Raw genomic sequence first — 17,612 nt, 5'->3', positions numbered from 1 at the left:
TTGCACATCAACATTATTACAACATCAGAGTCATGAACCCAAAAGCTTGATAATGGCTCATAAAATATTTGATACAGAAAAAATTAATTGAGTTCAACAGGAGGGATCTTGCCAGGCTTTTGTAGTAAACAAATTAGGTTTTACCAGTGTTGCGCATGAACGTTTCAGGAGTAATGACAGACGCTATGTTACGTTGGAAATCTTCTCTTCAATACTCCACAGTCTTAGGCAGAGGAATAAAGAAAGGTCAGGTGAGCCCGGGGCGTTCTGGTACATTCGTACCCACGGGTCACATTCGCAAGACTGACATCACCTTTTTCTTCTCTGCAGAGCCAATCACGCGCCTTCTCGTCCAGGCGCACTTTCCCTACGGTCTCCGACAGCGCGAGCGGACGGCGGTTGCTAATACTCATAAAGCCCCTTAAGGCAATGTGATATGCCATTGCGTCACCCAGAATAAATCATATTTTATTTCGTAGATAATGTCCCTGCTGTGAAAGTGCAGATAGACAGGTGTCATAAAGTACAAACATCTTATGTTAGAAACTGGCAGAAATGTCAACAGTCAGATAAATCCGGCTATCGCCAGTATATCTTGATTAGTCTTCAACGCCCGGGGCTATATTGGCAGTGGTTGAGATATGTGAAGATAGCGAGAAAGTAGGAGCGAATGAGAAAAAGAAGGGCAGTGCATAATCTAGTAGTCACTGCCTCATTTTTAAGAGGTCGATGGGAACCAGGCCCCACAAAATATCCCACTTGTTGTTTAATTGATCCTGGATGACGGATTGTTTTCTCAATCCAATTACTGCAAATTGAGGATAATGTTAAATTGATCTGCTGCTCTCGTTGAACATCCATCTTGTGTCAAAACTGCACCGAGGCTAAATCAAGCCTTAAAGTGGGTGCAGTCTGTAACAGTTAAGACTTAAGACTCTACATTAGATCCATATAACTCTTTGTAATCGTATAACAGTGGCTCGGAAAATCAAACCTTATGTCTTTAAAGACTTGTTTCGACCGTCGAGAGGCAGGCGTGCTCATGTGTCTTCTCCAATAATACGATGCTTCATGTAGGATTAGCTTTCAGCAAAACAGACGTGTCTGCGTTAAACTTCAACTTTGATTTAAAGCGACAAATTCACAGCTTGCTTGTATGCACAGGAAAAATCCTTTTTCTTTGTCCTAGAAAATATTCAGCTGTATAGAGGTGCATAGTATAAGTTTTCTCCTACTCTTTGAAATGCAAAACATGTTCATGCTGAACATTCAAGCTGAGTATGTAAGCTGTACTCTTATACAATCTTACAATGGTGACTAAGATGACATGATGCAAACACCCCACCATAAAAAAGTTCATGTTTTGTTTGCTAAATTCCAAGAAACAATATCATTGCTTTATGTGATAGTCAGAAAATGAAGTGCCTTAAATTCTTGACAGTCATGCACAATTATTTTCAACCCAGTGTTGGGTCAAAAGGGGACAAGCCCAGCCCCTTGGGTTGTAACATAACATATCCTGGGTTGTTTTAACCCATTGTTGGGTCAAATATAAACTTTGGGTTTGTTTACATGCACAGCCTTACGTCGATTATGCTTAATAAACTGAACATGTTGGAAAAAGGGGGGAAAAAGGTTTTCTTTTATCGGGGAAAGTCCATAAATGCACTGAAAAAAAGATTCATTGAATTTAATAAAATTTTTTAAGGTTAGTGTTTGCAATCAATTTATTTAAGCTACATTTAAACAAAAAAGATTAGTAAAGTAAAATAAAAATATAAAACTTTAGTTTAAATGTAGCTTAAATAAATTGATTGCAACCACTTACCTTAAAAAAAATTATTACATTCAATATATCATTTTTTTCAGTTTTTTCACCACAGATAGTTTTTTGCTCATTATTTGATTGCCTTTATTGTCATTGCATATAGCAACGAAATTTCAATTTACACTTCCCCATGGTGGTAACACATAAAGTGACAGACAACACTAATACATAAATAAGTGCATTATAAGAAATTATAACATCAAGAAAGTTGTAAGTTCAAGTGTTTCTACCATTGGGTAGAAACTGTTCAAAAGTCTAGAAGTACGACCCTGGAAGGATCTGTAACGCCTTCCAGAAGGCAACAAAATTTGATGCTGGGAGAATGAAAGAGACATGTTTTTATAGTGACCAAATTAAATGTGTTAATGTATCTTTCGCGCTCTATGGCAGGCAGTGTGGACAGATAATTACTCAACATGTTTAATCTGAGTGATTTCATAAGTTATTTACGCCTGCCTGCTGTGTACGAGCGTTTGTTTTGTTTCGCTATTTTGAATGGAAGTCAATGGAAGGTCTAGTCTGTTGGCCCCCAAAAGTGGGCGTGAACCTGTTCAGAGACATTCTATGACGTTGCGCCGGTTGTGCGTATATAGGCGGTGACGTCACTGCCTGTGAGAAACCTGGCGGATCTCCAAGTCTCATGTGAACGCAGTTTTCTGCATAGCCGGTTTATTGATTTGCATTTAAACGCATGAAAACTGTTTTCTATAATAAGCATGTAAACCCAACGGCTGGGCTCGCCCCTTTTTGACCTAAGTGGAAAATAAACCAGCATTTTTAAAGTGTGGTCACCATTTAGTTTAATTGTATTTTAAATAAAATAGCTTGTGTAGTTGCTGTAAAAAAAAACTTTTTTGGATATAATATTTAGTAAAGTTTCAGTAGTGTTTTATTTACACCTTGGCACCACAAACTCGCATGTAAGATTGTTACACTTGAATGAAAGGTCGATGTTGGCACTAGTTTCGTTTATATCATTCTTGGTGTGTGTGTGTATAGTGTGATTATGACTGCACACGTGCAACCGCTGCCTTCGCCGGCCCACTCGCCCAGCTTGTCTGCCCCGCGAAACGACACCGGGCCCGAGGATGAAGTATGAGGCTTCGGCACAATATTTCACACTCGCTGTGGCAGGCCTGAAGGATGGATCATTAGACGTTTGCCTCCCTTTCCCCCCACTCTATCTTTCTCTCTCTCTTTCTCTCTTCAGCCTGCTCCCACTTACACCTCCTCTTTCTCTCTCCTTCACTTCATCAGCTCCCCTCGAGCTTGCTTTGACAGCCAAATACACATATGCGCTATCCACACAGAGAGAGAAAGATAGACTCCCGTGGGAGGACTGTGTTGTGGCTATACTGTAAGATCCTGCGCATTCATGAGACTGAGAGCAGCAACACAGAGAATTGCTTTTGCATCTCACACAACCACACAAAACAGATTTCTTTCACTTTATTGTGCTTGTGCCCTGCTATGTTCTTCATTTCGCACCGTGTGCTCTCCTTTTATGAATACTTTTTGGTGCATTATGTATTTGAACCGCAGAGGTGCGCGTCTTCGGCACTAGCGGTGTGTTGTGATACGTATACAGGGTCTGTGATGTTAGGGCACGGCGATATTTTTTGACTGACATATAATCCAGTCTTATTTTACACGTACAGTAGGCATATGCTGTACTCATTAAAAGGATTTACCGCTGGTCTTTCCAGAATAAGCTGCTTGTGTTGGAGCAAGGTTGTGGGGAGAGGAAATGGCCATTAAAGCCTCATATTTACAGCACATACACTGCCCTAAATCTTTCTGTTCATGCACCTATGTGTTTATCTCAATCTGTTTGCTTATATTCACACATGAAGGGACTAAAAGCGAGAAGACAAAAAAGCTGCCATGTGCTAAATCCGGGCAGCGCGCGTTTGTGTGTGTGTGGATAAGGGCCGTTACAGTTAATAACCGTTGTATACAAACACATAGGATAAGATTAAATCTGACTGTATCTCCTTTAACACCTCCTGCTCCCAGGAGCACCTCCCATGATGAAACACCTCCTGCACAGAATCTGTCAGCAGGGTTATTAAAGCCACTACAGCCCAATCTGATGAACGTATTGATAAAACTAATGTACCAGATCTGCCCTAATTGAACTGCAGAGATAATTCAGGTTATCTTTCATGTCGTACGTAGATGCGACAGGCCTTGAGGGTAACAGAAATGTTCAATCGGGTGTAAAACATTGCGAAAGTCACAATTTCACGGGGTGTCATAAATACTGTTGACTCTCTCAGGCTTGTCATGCTCAATCTGATTTTGAATATCTTATTGTGTGTCTTTCTTTATCTTGCAAAGTAGGAAGGTAAATGGGCTGCTTGAGATGTGCACATGGGCATTTAAAGCTGATGTGTGTTGTTTGTCATCAGACTGAATCATGGTTTTCAAACATAGTTTACTGAACACTCCTCTGCTATTGGTTGGACAACAAGGTAGTCAGACCCTTTAGCTCATGCAGCTATGACAGGCTGGTCCAACATGATCTCACAGAAATTTGTGTTATAGTCACAAAAATGTATTAATTTATTTGTGTCCATGGCACGAAATTCAGCTTTTTTGTGCCTTGAGCACGAATGTCTTTTTCGTGTCACCCGCACAAATTTTTATAAGTAGTTTTTCATGTCCGTGGCACGGCTTTCTTTTTTGTGTCATTTTATGTATTGTTTTCAAATTTTTCCCTGATTTTTAAATCATTGTCGCTTGGGTAGGTTTGGGGTTTGGGTTAGGATGTACTTTTATGTTTTGGTTTCTACATCTAATATTCTCGTCTGGAGTTGGGGTTAGAGTTGGGGTTTGGGTTAGGATGTCTAAAAATGTAACAAAAAGTGATTCTAGCCCCAACCCCAAGTGACAATGGTAAGAAAATAGGAAAAAAACTGTGAGAAAATAATACATAAAATGTAGTCGTGCAACAGACACAAAAAATTCTTTATAGAAATTTGTGCAACTGACGCGAAAAAAAATCTGAATTTTGTGCCATGGACACAAACAGTAATGTATAGATACTGCCACAGTGTTTACGCTTTTTAGGGACAAATTCACAAATCATCCACAAACAACTTATTTTAAGTATTTTAGTTTTAAAGCTCAAATAATACACACTGTTCCTGCATTTCTGATGTTAATCTGTAGTACCTATAGAGTAGTATTACATCCTTTATATCTCCGAAGAGTCTTTAGTTTAATCAGAATTATAAAAGAAAGATTAGCTTTACCAAATCTTTCCGATAACGTACAAAAAAAAATGAAGAAGGAGGAGTTACTACCGCGGAGGAGCGAGTACGGGTCATGCAACACTATACAACACTGTTTAACTTATGATTCACTACATGTTTGTGTTATTTATATAATATGCACTCGACTATTTCCAACATAAGACAGAAGTCTTACTTACCGCATGCAACTCATGACCCGGTTGGGAAAATCCAGAGCAATAAACACACACCCAAAACATTGCTGCTATCCCAGATAATAAACTATATCCATTGTTTTCATAAGGCTGGATTTCTTATCCTTACATCCAAAACACACTTCTTCTTTCATGCCATTGTTGAGTTTTGAAATTAAACAAAGCTGTCGTGTGATATGATGTTTGCAAGTTCTAGCATCTCCCGCTGATTGACGGGTGGGCGGGGTTTTCTGGGGGAAGTGCCCATATAAAGAAGTGATATGTATAGAAATCCCTGAAATATTAGCTGGACCTGTAATCGAAAAAAAATTTCCGAAACTTGCACGAACCCTGGCGAAGTGCATTCGGCACAGAAATACTCTGTAACACGCCGAACGGCTTTTTTGACACTTTGCCTACGTATAGCATGAGGAAAAACTCTATAATAGTATTAATAAGTCAGAATGCATGAAATACCATTAACCCCTCCCCCCTTTAAAAAAGATTCTAGTAGTATTTAGTAATTAAAGTGTTATAGTAAGGTCCCTTGTAAGTACTTGGACCTGAATACAATGCCAGCCAAATGCCTCACAGCTTCCCTTAAAGTGTGGTTCAGTTCTTCATTTTTACCTTTTGAATTCTGACTTCTATGGTTTGCTGAAGTGGTGGTTTTTGCCAAAATGCTTGCATGTACTTGCAAGTATTTGCACTGAAAGACAGTCAAATTTGTTAAATACCAATGAAATGACTTATTTGTGAAAATTCCTGACTAATAACCTTTTCATTGCTATTAAAGTGAAATTACTGAATCTAAATATGCTGTAAAAGCCTGATAAAAAATGCTAATTCACAAGAAGACACATCAGTCTCACTTAGAGGGTTTTGCATATGAACTCTTAATATTTAATAATTTTTCCGTTTTTTTTGTGCTTTCTTTCCTTTATGTAATAGCATAGCTTGTTCTATCTAACACCAATGTTTTTTTCTGTTGGGTTTCCAGTGCTGGTGTTGCTGATCGTGACGATGAGGAGAAGGAAAAAGGAGCCTCTGATCCTGGATGAAGACAGGGATGTGCGGGAGAACATTGTGCGGTATGACGACGAAGGCGGCGGCGAGGAAGACACGGAGGCCTTTGACATGGTGGCTTTGAGAAACCTCAACGTAGTGCGAGACAGCAAAGTCCGGCGAGACGTCACCCCCGAAGTTTCCACCCTGTACTGCTCGCGTCCTCCACCTTACAAAATCTCCCCGGACAACGGGATCTTCCGGGAGTTTATATGGGATCGCCTTAAGGATGCTGACGTGGACCCCTCCGCCCCTCCCTACGACTCCCTGCAGACCTATGCTTTCGAGGGCAGCGGCTCGGTGGCCGAGTCCCTCAGCTCCCTGGACTCCCTGAGCACAGACTCGGAGCAGAACTATGACTATCTGAGCGACTGGGGTCCTCGCTTCAGGAAGCTGGCCGACCTGTACGGCCACGCCGACAGCAGCAATATATTCTCCTCCTAGCCGGGATTAAAATTCCTGCCAAGGTCTGCTCAATCAAGGGCATAATGGAAATGAACAATGATCAAGAGAGAACCACTGACTCATTGAGCAGGAAAAAAAAGGGAACAGGGGGATATATCTGCAGAGAGCAGCGGTTTTGATAAAGAATAGACAGTGGAGATTCAACTTTGAAGCACTTCTATTTAAAATTGCAGTTAGATGCCAAGTCTAGACTTGGGGTGTGGTCACAAAGCTTAAAGAGAGGTCTTCAAGCCCAAGAGAATAATGGACCGTGGGATGCAGGGCCGTGTGAGCCGGCCCAGGAATACCAATTGTGCAGAAGAGACATTTAAAGTGCTATCCTCACGGTTATAAATGAGAACGGTACCATACAGCGCCGTTGCTTGAAAGATCAATGTTTCTGTTGCGTCAAATGTTTCTATGACTCACACGAAAAAAAAAATTGAATTGAACAACCGGGAACGCCAATATCTTTTCCAAGCATATTGCATAGTGAGAAACTGCAAATGTTGCTTTGTAAAATATCCTTTATGCATAGCTTCACATCTGTTATCTGGCCTTAGTTCTGCAAGACGTTTCGGCCGAGCCGCATCACTATCGCAACTTCTGTAATAGCCTGCGGTTACGCCGACCAAAATACAAGTCAAACCCGTAGTGAATAGGCTATGGAGTGTTTGAGCCGGACATACCAGAGTGGATTTAATCATGGAAAATATATAGTACTTGCCTTTCAGTTGAGGCTGTCAACCTGAGTTATTTTGAGATGTTATTTTGTAAGTTTGTAGAGCGAACCCTTACGACAGTGAGGGTTTGAAATGAAGTATTTTGTATTAAGCCTATTCCTTTCCTTTTGAAAAACCTCAATCGGCAACATGTTTTTGTAGTTCTCTATGCTGTCCTGTGTACAGTTTTTTGGCAGTGGTTCTTGCTGAATGTTGTGAGAGCTGTTTTGTTTTTGTTTCCAAAGCAGGCCTATTGTTCATATCTGAGTGAGTTTGAGTGGCTGTAAAAGAGTGTAAAGAAATTATCCTACAGTAAACAATTACTGGTGAACCAGTGTATAAGATAAGGACAACACGGAACTTAATACAGTACGGTATATTCAATGTTTAGCCGTTGTCCGGCGGGTTATTATGATTTTAAAATGTAACGATATAAAATGAAATTAGCAGTCTATGGTGTTATACACATGCTAAATTCTAAAGCCGGAAAGACATTTTGTACAGATTTTTGTAATAAAGCAAATTACAGCACACAGCTTGGCGTGACAAATCATTCATTTCGACTGCAATATTTTGAGCTGTGCCGAATGCAGAGATCTTACTGGTAAATCGGCCGCATTTGTTTGTGAAACAGGGTGGTTTGCACAGACATGATGTGTAATCAGGCCAAGCATAGAGAGCCAACAGGGCCTTGAGTTTGATGAATGACACAAGGCTTGTCAGAGCATTTAAAAGGCCTCGGCTAAATTAGCCTTTGAGAGACGAGATTGATGATTCTGTTAGAGAACGCAAACATGCACCCAGAAATACGATCGCATTTTAAACACGGGCAGACGCCGTAGATGGACGTGGAGCTTGGCCTATAAATTGTCACGCCCAGACCCGTTTGAACCCCGAGCATGCTCAAATCAAGCCTCGTCTTTCTCACACACAGCTTGATGTTATTGGATCGCAATCTTTCCACAAACTGCTATTGCAGCCTGGCCTACACTATCACAGTTTGAGATATCTGCGATCTGTTCTGAGTTATGAGATGTTCAATTTTGGTTTCCTCCCCCACAAATGTTGGCACTTGGATATTCACTGTTTCTCAGACGGCATTTATGTTTTGTTACTGAATCTCAAAGTTTTATTTGTGTCTAAACAATACATTTATTTTAACAATGCACTGATTTTTAAATGCTCATACCGTACTTTGTACATCACACACTTAGGGCTCTATCTTACACCTGGCGCAATGCAGCGCAATGCGCAACGCAAGTGTCATTTGCTATTTTACCCTGCGCAATAAAAATTTTCACGTTTAGCGCCGTGTTGTTTAAATAGCAAATGCATTTGCACCCCCTTTTGCGCCCATTGGCGTTCTGGTCTGAAAACGAGGTGTGTTCAGGCGCATTGTTGGCGCGTTGCTATTTTGAGGCGACTAAAATAGACTACGCCATTGACCAACAAAAACCTGGTCTAAAGTCTAAAGTCAATGGCGCAATATATTTTTTTTGTTGTTTAAAGAGCGCATTAGTAATATGTGCCTAAACAGGACGACAACGCGGGTTTGCTTAACACATACATGAATGCGCAGGAGCACAAAATATGAAAGATTAAAGGATTGAATGTAAAAGATTATTATTGAGTCTCTTGGACATAAATGAGGACTAATTATGAGACGTTAGAAGGCACAAAGAGCTGCTTCACCTGAAGCCTGGTAAGTAAATAAATGCTTTACTTTAAACAAATGCATCTGTTTTTAAATGTTTTTTTTTAATGCTACCTCACAAATTTATTGTATATGATGACTCTGTACCTGTGGATATGGCGAGAGGAGAAACATTTTTAAGTAATGCTTAAAAAAAATCTTGTGACGCTGTCCAAGTGCTGAAAGGAGAGCCGTTTGTAAATTCTTTATCTCCTGTTTGTTACAAATAAAGTATTTTTAGAGTAAAAACCTTTTCTTACATACTTGTAAATAATTTTTTGATGATATTGGATAACCATAGATTTAAAGCAACCATAAGCCTGCTTTTTTACTTCCATGACTAAAAGAAAACGGGTTTTAAAGGTTTTAATAAAAAAAATAACAATTTCAATACAAGTGAAAACAACACAATTATTTAACATTAATCTTAAACTGGGGATCTTCTTTCTCCACTTAATTTTTCAGTTTACAAAGTCTGTCATCTAAATAGGGATTAGACATTAGACACAACAGGTTTTTAAAGGGGATGAGAGCTGAGACTCTCGTTGGTTTGTTGCACGTTACGCCCGATATACTCCCATTTCTCATAAAAAAAATTGTACCAACCTTTTTCGACCATGCGCTCGGTGCACAAACCATTTTTCCTGTCGTTAAATTAGCAAAAGTGGATTCGGACACACCCATTTAGACGTTGCGCTGTGCGCTTTAGACAATGCGCTTAGATCGTTAAAATAGGGCCCTTAGTATTAATAAATAGCAACCTGATCTCACGAATTTCCATGGTATAGTCACGGAATATTTTGCTCATTTTTCCGTGGCATTGTCACGGATCTCCGCATTTTTCAGTAGCCGTACCACGGACTTTTTTTTCTGTGTCATTGTAGGGGATTGGTTACTCAGCTGTTTTGTCCTATTTTCTTACCATTGTCGTTCGATACATAAAATGACATACTTACCCAAATTCAACTCTAACCCTAACGCCAGGCGACAATGGTTTAAAAATAAAAAAATAAAACAGAAAAAATGGTATAAACCAAAAGTGACATCCTAACGCAAAGACCAAATCGTACCCTAAACCGAAGCGAGAATGGTTTAAAAATAGGAAAAAGCAGTTGAGTGGCCAATCCGTGACAATGAGACCGAAATAACATCCGTGGTACGGCCTCGGAAAAATGCGGAGATCTGTGACTATAGAAGGTTTCATCGGATGCATGTCCAGTGACACAATACGCATCTGGTCGGAACTTTACTTCCGGTTTCAGTTTTTTTAATGGTCTGACTAGTTGCTGAAATGAACTCTTGAACAAATACCTCGTCGAAAATAACAAATGTTTTGGTTTCCTAGGTAATCTATGTGTTGTTTATTTTGCTTGGTATATAAATAAACTACGTTTAAAGTACATCGATGTTAATTATTCTTAGTGGAGTTTACGGAAGTTACGTGTGGACCACGAAAGCCACTTGTTTATGCTGTTACTGCTGAAACCGTCTATACCACTACACTTTGTGAGATCCCATTGATAAATAGACTTGTGTGGTTGGATGTTAGGGTGGGCATACGTGCCATTTTCGCCGGACGCGTCCTCCAGAAGTCGCATTTGTTGACCACATACGTCATCAAGAATCTCACATTTTAGTTAAAAACATTATAAAATTAAGATTTATTTCTCTCAAGACATACAATTATTATAGTTTAATTCTTATCTTTAAATGTAACGGTTGCTTTTTTGAAATAGAACCTGAAATATTAAACCTTGATGACGTATGCAGCCGACCAATGCGATTTCAATGGACGTACCCGAAATCCTGGACAGGACGTGTCCGGCGAAAATGGCACGTATGGCCACCCTATTGGACATAAAGCTTACAAGCACAAATTGTGCTTTTGAGAAGTAAGGTCCACCAAAGCACTTAAATGCAGCTGAAAATAGAGTGCTGCAAGGATGACGTAAGGTAGCGGGACACTGGTTCCCTTGCCAAAAAGCCCATTCATTTTTTCCTTAGACTTTTGGACTATTGCAAAAAATAAGCTCTGTCTTTAACAGAAGTCTAATACATTTTTTGTTCAACATGAGCATCTTCACAGATGAACACAATTTTTATGAATTTTGAAGATTAAAGGACTACTTCACCCAAAAATGAAAATTCTGTTATCATTTACTCACCCTCATGTTGTCACAAACCTGTATAAATTTCTTTGTGCTGATGAACACAAAGGAAGATATTTTGAGAAATGTTTGTTACCAAACCATTCGTGGACACCATTGATTTTTATAGTAGGAAAAAATAATACTATGGAATGTATGGTGTCCACGAATGGTTTGGTTACAAACATTTCTCAAAATATCTTTATTTGTGTTGATCAGAACAATGAAATTTATACAGGTTTGCAACAACATGAGATTGAGTAAATGATGACAGAATTTTCATTTTTTGGTGAACTATCACTTTAAATGCGTTTACCAGAAATAAAAAGCTAGGCTACAAGCGAACTATACCACAGTCTCTCGACATCAATTTCATCACCACCAAGCTTCCGACAGCTCTTTAAAACTTTATTAAACACATTTTAAAATATATTCCCTAATTAGGAAATACTCTGGATGAATCTTTGTTGGGAATTGTGCACATGTTAAATTGTTTTAAAGATCCATTTCCATTCCATTAGTTGGTGTGGTATTTGTCCCACCCCTCCTGTACTCTGATTGGACGGCTGAGTGAAAAGTGACTGACAAGCCCAGTGTTTTTCCCCAAATGTGACAAAAAAAGTCTCGACAACTGGTAAATCACTCAGCGCTTAGTGTTAAATAAATGCTCAGCGCCTCGCCAGCCTCACCACTCCTACAGTTTGATGTACAGTATATTAAGTTATATTTTCTCTTTTGTGCACTCCCTGTGTTTCATATTGGGACCGTCCGTTTTACTCCGCTGATAACCGAGTTCATTTTCAACCCTGGTGGTATGGTATCATTTTGTTTGTTTGTCTGACTAAAGGTGATAGAGACTGAGAATACTGTCTGTGAGCATTAGAGGGAAGCCGCTATCAGAAAGCAAATGTAATTATTTGTTAACTGGCTTGCTAAATGACAAGTAAAAGGGCAATTGAAATCTCATTTGACTTGGCACTAAGTAATAATAAATACAGTTTTAATTAAGCAAGTCACTGCTGTGAGCAGATAATACAAACAAAGGAGGTTGGGGGTAACCATATCATTCTCTTTACAGACATAAGGCACTATAACATGCATCAGACGGGCTGAAAATCAATGGAGCCATTTCTTTAAAGAATCGAGATCCATTCATGAGTTTGATTTGGTTTACGTTACCGAACTGGTTTCTGTATGGGATTGTGGGAGTTAATAAGGTCTTTTAGCAAATGATCTCATAAGGCACAGCACATGAATGCTAGGCTGGTAGGTTTGATTATGAAAAGCAATGGAGTTTAACTCATTCCCCGCCAGCCATTTTTTGAAAAGTAGCCCTCCATCATTTTTTGTGATTTTCACAAAATGCCTTCCAGGAAAAATTTCTTCTAAGAATATATAAACATAAAAATATATCAAATGAAAGAACAGACCCTCTCCTTTCAAAGAAACAAACAAACAATACGGGGAAAACATCTATATTTTTTTTCTCTGCTTATAAACTCCTAAATATGGGTATTTTTCTTAAAAAATAATTTTTAAGCAAAAAGCTGAAATTTTGTGAAGAAATTTAGTTAGAGATCAGATTCAGAACAAGTATCAAAACATACACAGAGTTTAAAATTGGTTAAAAAAAAATGTTTGCTTCAGTTTTTTTTATAAATAAGTGCGCTGAAAATCACGGTACTACATTTTACCATAAAACCTCATCAAGAACACTTTTTTATGCAAATGTTTTCTCTTAATTGATGTGATAACTCGTCAATGGTGGGAAACGAGTTAATAAAACATTCACCTACTTTCTTGCTTTGACAAAATAATTTACTGCTTGACCATGTAAACCAGGGGTCTCCAACATTTTTGTGAGCAAGGGCTACCACAATGGATAAAACAATCTGGAGGGCTACTTTTTGATATAGTCTACTCAAAACATTTTGTTTTACTTTTTGATTTTATTTTATTTCACTTGTTGGTATGTTTTAGTATTGTTAAGCTAATATAAAAAATAAGTAATAAATAAATATTACAATTGAGACTATTAATAGAATGTGCTTTGGGGGGCACCTCACAACCTGGTTGGAGACCTCTGATGCGAGAACCACGTTGGAGACCCCTGATGTAAACCATACATTCATAAATCAGGGTGCCACAGTAAAAAGTAAAGTCCCTGTAAAGTCAGATATTAATGTTTGAGTTTGTCACACCACAGAAAAATGTGTTATTTAACCACCCAACCAAATTTAAATGATAGAAAAATGCCAAGTAAAAAATAAGTTATCAAAATCTTGAAAAAACACAGTGGACGCTGAAGGCACACCCACTCGTGGGACAGCCCAGTCACACGAAATTACGTACCTATAGTCACATAATTTTTTTATTCTTTTTCGCGATAGTGTCAGAAATTCCCGCTTTTTTCGTGATTCGTGAAATTTCTATATGTCATTGTCACGAATTGGTTTCTCAACTGTTTTGTCCTATTTTCTTACCATTTTCGCTTCGGTTTAGGGTTAGATTTACATAAAATGACATCCTTACCCAAACCCAGCTCTAAACCTAACGCCAGGCGACAATGTTTTAAAATTTTGAAAATATAAAAAATAAATCAGAAAAAATATTATAAACCAATAATTAAAGTGACATCCTAATCCAAACACAAAATCTGACATTAAACCAAAGCGAAACTGGTTTGAAAATGCGAATAGGCAGTTGGGTGACCGGTGTGTGACAATGACACATAAACAGAAATTCGTGATACGATAACAAAAGATACAAAAATTACCTGAATGTATGCCTGCAGTTATGTTAGTGGTGGGGTCATGCGCGGTGGCTCAATGATGCACTTGCCTGCCTAACAATCCTGAACTCAGGAATAGTGAAAAACTGTTCAGTACTGCATCATTTACAGTCTTTGTGGCATTTTTCAGCAGTATATTTATAAAAGTCTTTCTATATTCAGGAGTTATGTCATGTTTAATAGCTCAACATTCATTTGTATTGGTTGTAATGTGACCATAGTGACAAAAGCTTAGCTATCTTTAGCAGACAATCTGATACTTAACAGCTTCTTTGCATAGACCCGAGATGCACAGACACACGAGTTAGGTTTATAAAGAACACGATTGACTTTAATTTTTTTAATTAAGCAGTACATATTTTTTATGTGAGTACAGAGCAATGTCATTTCGACTGCACGGCTACCGGTTGATTTAAAAGACAACTTGAATCCAATGGTTGATTGCTTCTAATTAATATTACTCATAAAATGATTTGAACAGCACAAAAGTACTTCTTACATGCTTCTTATTTGATTAAGATAATGTAAGAAGCAGTTTTGTAATGACTCTCAAGATTCTTGGCCTCGGTGCGGGCGCACAGCTATCAGCACTCTTACGACTCAAACAACCTCAGCCATTCAACTCGGTGTCCTTGCAGATTTTAAATCAGTTTGACAGACGCAAATGTCAGAGACAGACCTCGGGGATATCGATAGGAAATGTAAATGGTCTGTTTGACTATTCTTGCCTAAAATATGACGGCTTTGAGCTTTGGGTGAAAATTGCGGTCCATTTAGAAAATTAACAACATTAATAAAGCCTCTCTAACGCAACAGAATGTCCGATTCTTGCTTATACGGTTCCCATGAAACACTTATAAAGCTGGCGCTTCGGATTTACAGCTTTCATTACAGTAACTAGATGTTAGTGTGCGTGTTAATGTATTGCCTCCCTCCTCAGTCCTTCTCTTGCATGTCCACGACGACGCGAGCGCTGCCAACGACACTCACATCGCCATCGATTTCCTCTCTAAATTAAATATACGATTTTATGCATTTAACAAGATTGCTCCCAGAAAAATCCAATTACCGCTCCGAGCCAGTGGAAAACTCATTAAAAGAGCTTGGATAATTATGCAAGCAATGGCTGTTTTAGGCCGAAGGAAAGGCTAGCGAACGGTTTTGAAATGTTATGAAAACACTGGGGATCTTTGCTCGATCGCCTCGTGTGTTTGAGAGTCAAATAATATTAAAAACGAGAGGCTGTAATAACAAAACAAATAACAGAGGGATGCAGAGAAAGTTTTTTAAAGGTTGCAAGGGTGTTTTGATCAATAATTTTAAAGAGCGCATCTTAGATTTGTATTCATAATGAGTCACTAACGCCCGCCAAATGCGCCCGCTGCCTGCTAAAGACTTGCGTTTTCAAGTCATATATTGACATTCCTGCTGCTTTGTCCTCTGAGCTGAAGCCCTGGGTTGAGCTCTGCGCCGTATTGTGTCTCGTGTATGTTTAATGTAGTATGCTGTAGTGCCATGCACATATCTTGACATTGCTGAGTGTGCTTTACATTTGCTTTGAACTGACCTTGGATGACTGTGATACTTTACTTTGAAGTTGAGTCTGTCAAAATATATACAAACACATAAAAGTGATCTCTGTTTATCTTTTTCTCTCAAAAAATACAGTGTCATGTTGGAAAATATTTAAAAACACTATATAATATCGCTATTGGCTCATTTGTTCTTTAGTCCATCGTGTGTTTGTTTGGCCTAAATGTATTTGCCTAAAACTTGTCTAAAACTGTATATTTCTGAACTTTGCACCATCTATTATTCTGTATATTTTAAAAAGATGCCTATTCCAGATGATACAAAGAGTCACTTCAGGATACCACCACTATTCTGCATTTCGGGTATGCTGTTTTTGGAAGTGCATGAAGTGTGAGATTAGCACCATACCCATCACTTTGATTTTTGGCTAGCTCTCTCTTAGTGTACTGTGACCATGAAACCATTTTACACTTAGAAAATGGGTCAGTACTATGCTTTGTGACATGCTTTCACATGGTTTACATCAGTGGTTCTCAACTCCAGTCCTCACCCTCCTCCCAGAACATTTTAGATGTTTCCTTATAAAAAACACCTGGTTCAGTTCTATTTTAAATGGTAAAATTGTACAATTTTTTACATTACTTCAAAATTGTGCTGTCAAATGATTAATCACGATTAATAGCATACAAAATAAAAGTTTGTGTTTGCTTAATATATGTGTGTGTGTGTGTGTGTGTGCTGTGTATAATAATTATGTTCATATAAATACACACACAATGTAAAAAGCGATATAAGGAGTGGATTCCAAATGCAGAAGTTTATTGTAACACAAGGTAGAAATCCAAACAGCAGGCAGAGATATGGGCTTTGAGCTATGAGCTATGTGCTATGAGCTATGCGCTATGAGCTATGTGCTATTCACTATGATCTATGCGTTATCAGCTATGTGCTATGCGCTATTCGCTATGAGCTATTCGCTATGTGTTATTCGCTATGATCTATGCGTTATGAGCTATGTGCTATGAGCTATTCGCTGTGTTATTCGCTATGATCTATGTGTTATGAGCTATGTGCTATGCGCTATGAGCCATGAGCCATGATCTATGCGCTATGAGCTATTCACTACAAGCTATGCGCTATGAGCTATTCGCTATGTGTTATTCACTATGATCTATGCGTTATGAGCTATGTGCTATGAGCTATTCGCTGTGTTATTCGCTATGATCTATGTGTTATGAGCTATGTGCTATGCGCTATGAGCCATGATCTATGCGCTATGAGCTATTCACTACAAGCTATGCGCTATGAGCTATTCGCTATGTGTTATTCGCTATGATCTATGACCTATTCGCTATTTGCTATTCGCTATAATCTATGCCCTATGAGCTATGCATTATTCGTTACGAGCTATGAGCTATGAGCTATGCGCTATGAGCTATTTGCTATGATCTATGCCCTATGAGCTATACACTATTTGTTACGAGCTATGAGCTATGCGCTATGAGCTATTCGCTATTTGCTATGATCTATGCCCTATGAGCTATACGCTATTCGCTACAAGCTATGAGCCATGCGCTATAAGCTATGAGCTATGCGCTATTCGCTATGATCTATGCGCTATGAGCTATGTGCTATTCGCTATTCACTATTCACTATTCGCTATTCGCATTGATCTATGCGCTATGAGCTATGTGCTATTCGCTATGATCTATGCGTTATGAGCTATGTGCTATGCGCTATGAGCCATGATCTATGCGCTATGAGATATTAACCACGAGCTATGCGCTATGAGCTATTTGATATTCACTATGATCTATGCCCTATGAGCTATGCGCTATTCGTTACGAGCTATGCGCTATTCGTTACGAGCTATGAGCTATGCGCTATTTGCTATTTGCTATTATCTATGCCCTATGAGCTATGCGCTATTCGCTACAAGCTATGAGCTATGCGCTATTC

At 38.8% G+C, this 17,612-nt stretch overlaps 1 protein-coding gene across 1 annotated transcript in view; it reads left to right on the top strand.

Moving 5' to 3' along the window:
- The window catches only part of cdh7a (cadherin 7a), a 73,041-nt gene extending 64,354 nt beyond the window's left edge, over nt 1-8,687 (top strand). The window contains exon 12 of the mRNA XM_055202106.2: nt 6,259-8,687. Within this exon, the coding sequence (XP_055058081.2) occupies nt 6,259-6,767 (509 nt within the window). The 3' untranslated portion in view covers nt 6,768-8,687. The remainder of the gene's footprint in view (nt 1-6,258) is intronic.
- Nucleotides 8,688-17,612: the final 8,925 nt, after the last annotated feature.

This window comes from Misgurnus anguillicaudatus, chromosome 2, assembly GCF_027580225.2.
Source record: "Misgurnus anguillicaudatus chromosome 2, ASM2758022v2, whole genome shotgun sequence".
NCBI classification, from domain to species: Eukaryota; Metazoa; Chordata; class Actinopteri; order Cypriniformes; family Cobitidae; genus Misgurnus; species Misgurnus anguillicaudatus.
The sequence above is the reverse complement of the archived record's forward strand: the minus strand, read 5'-3'. Positions and strand labels throughout refer to the sequence as shown.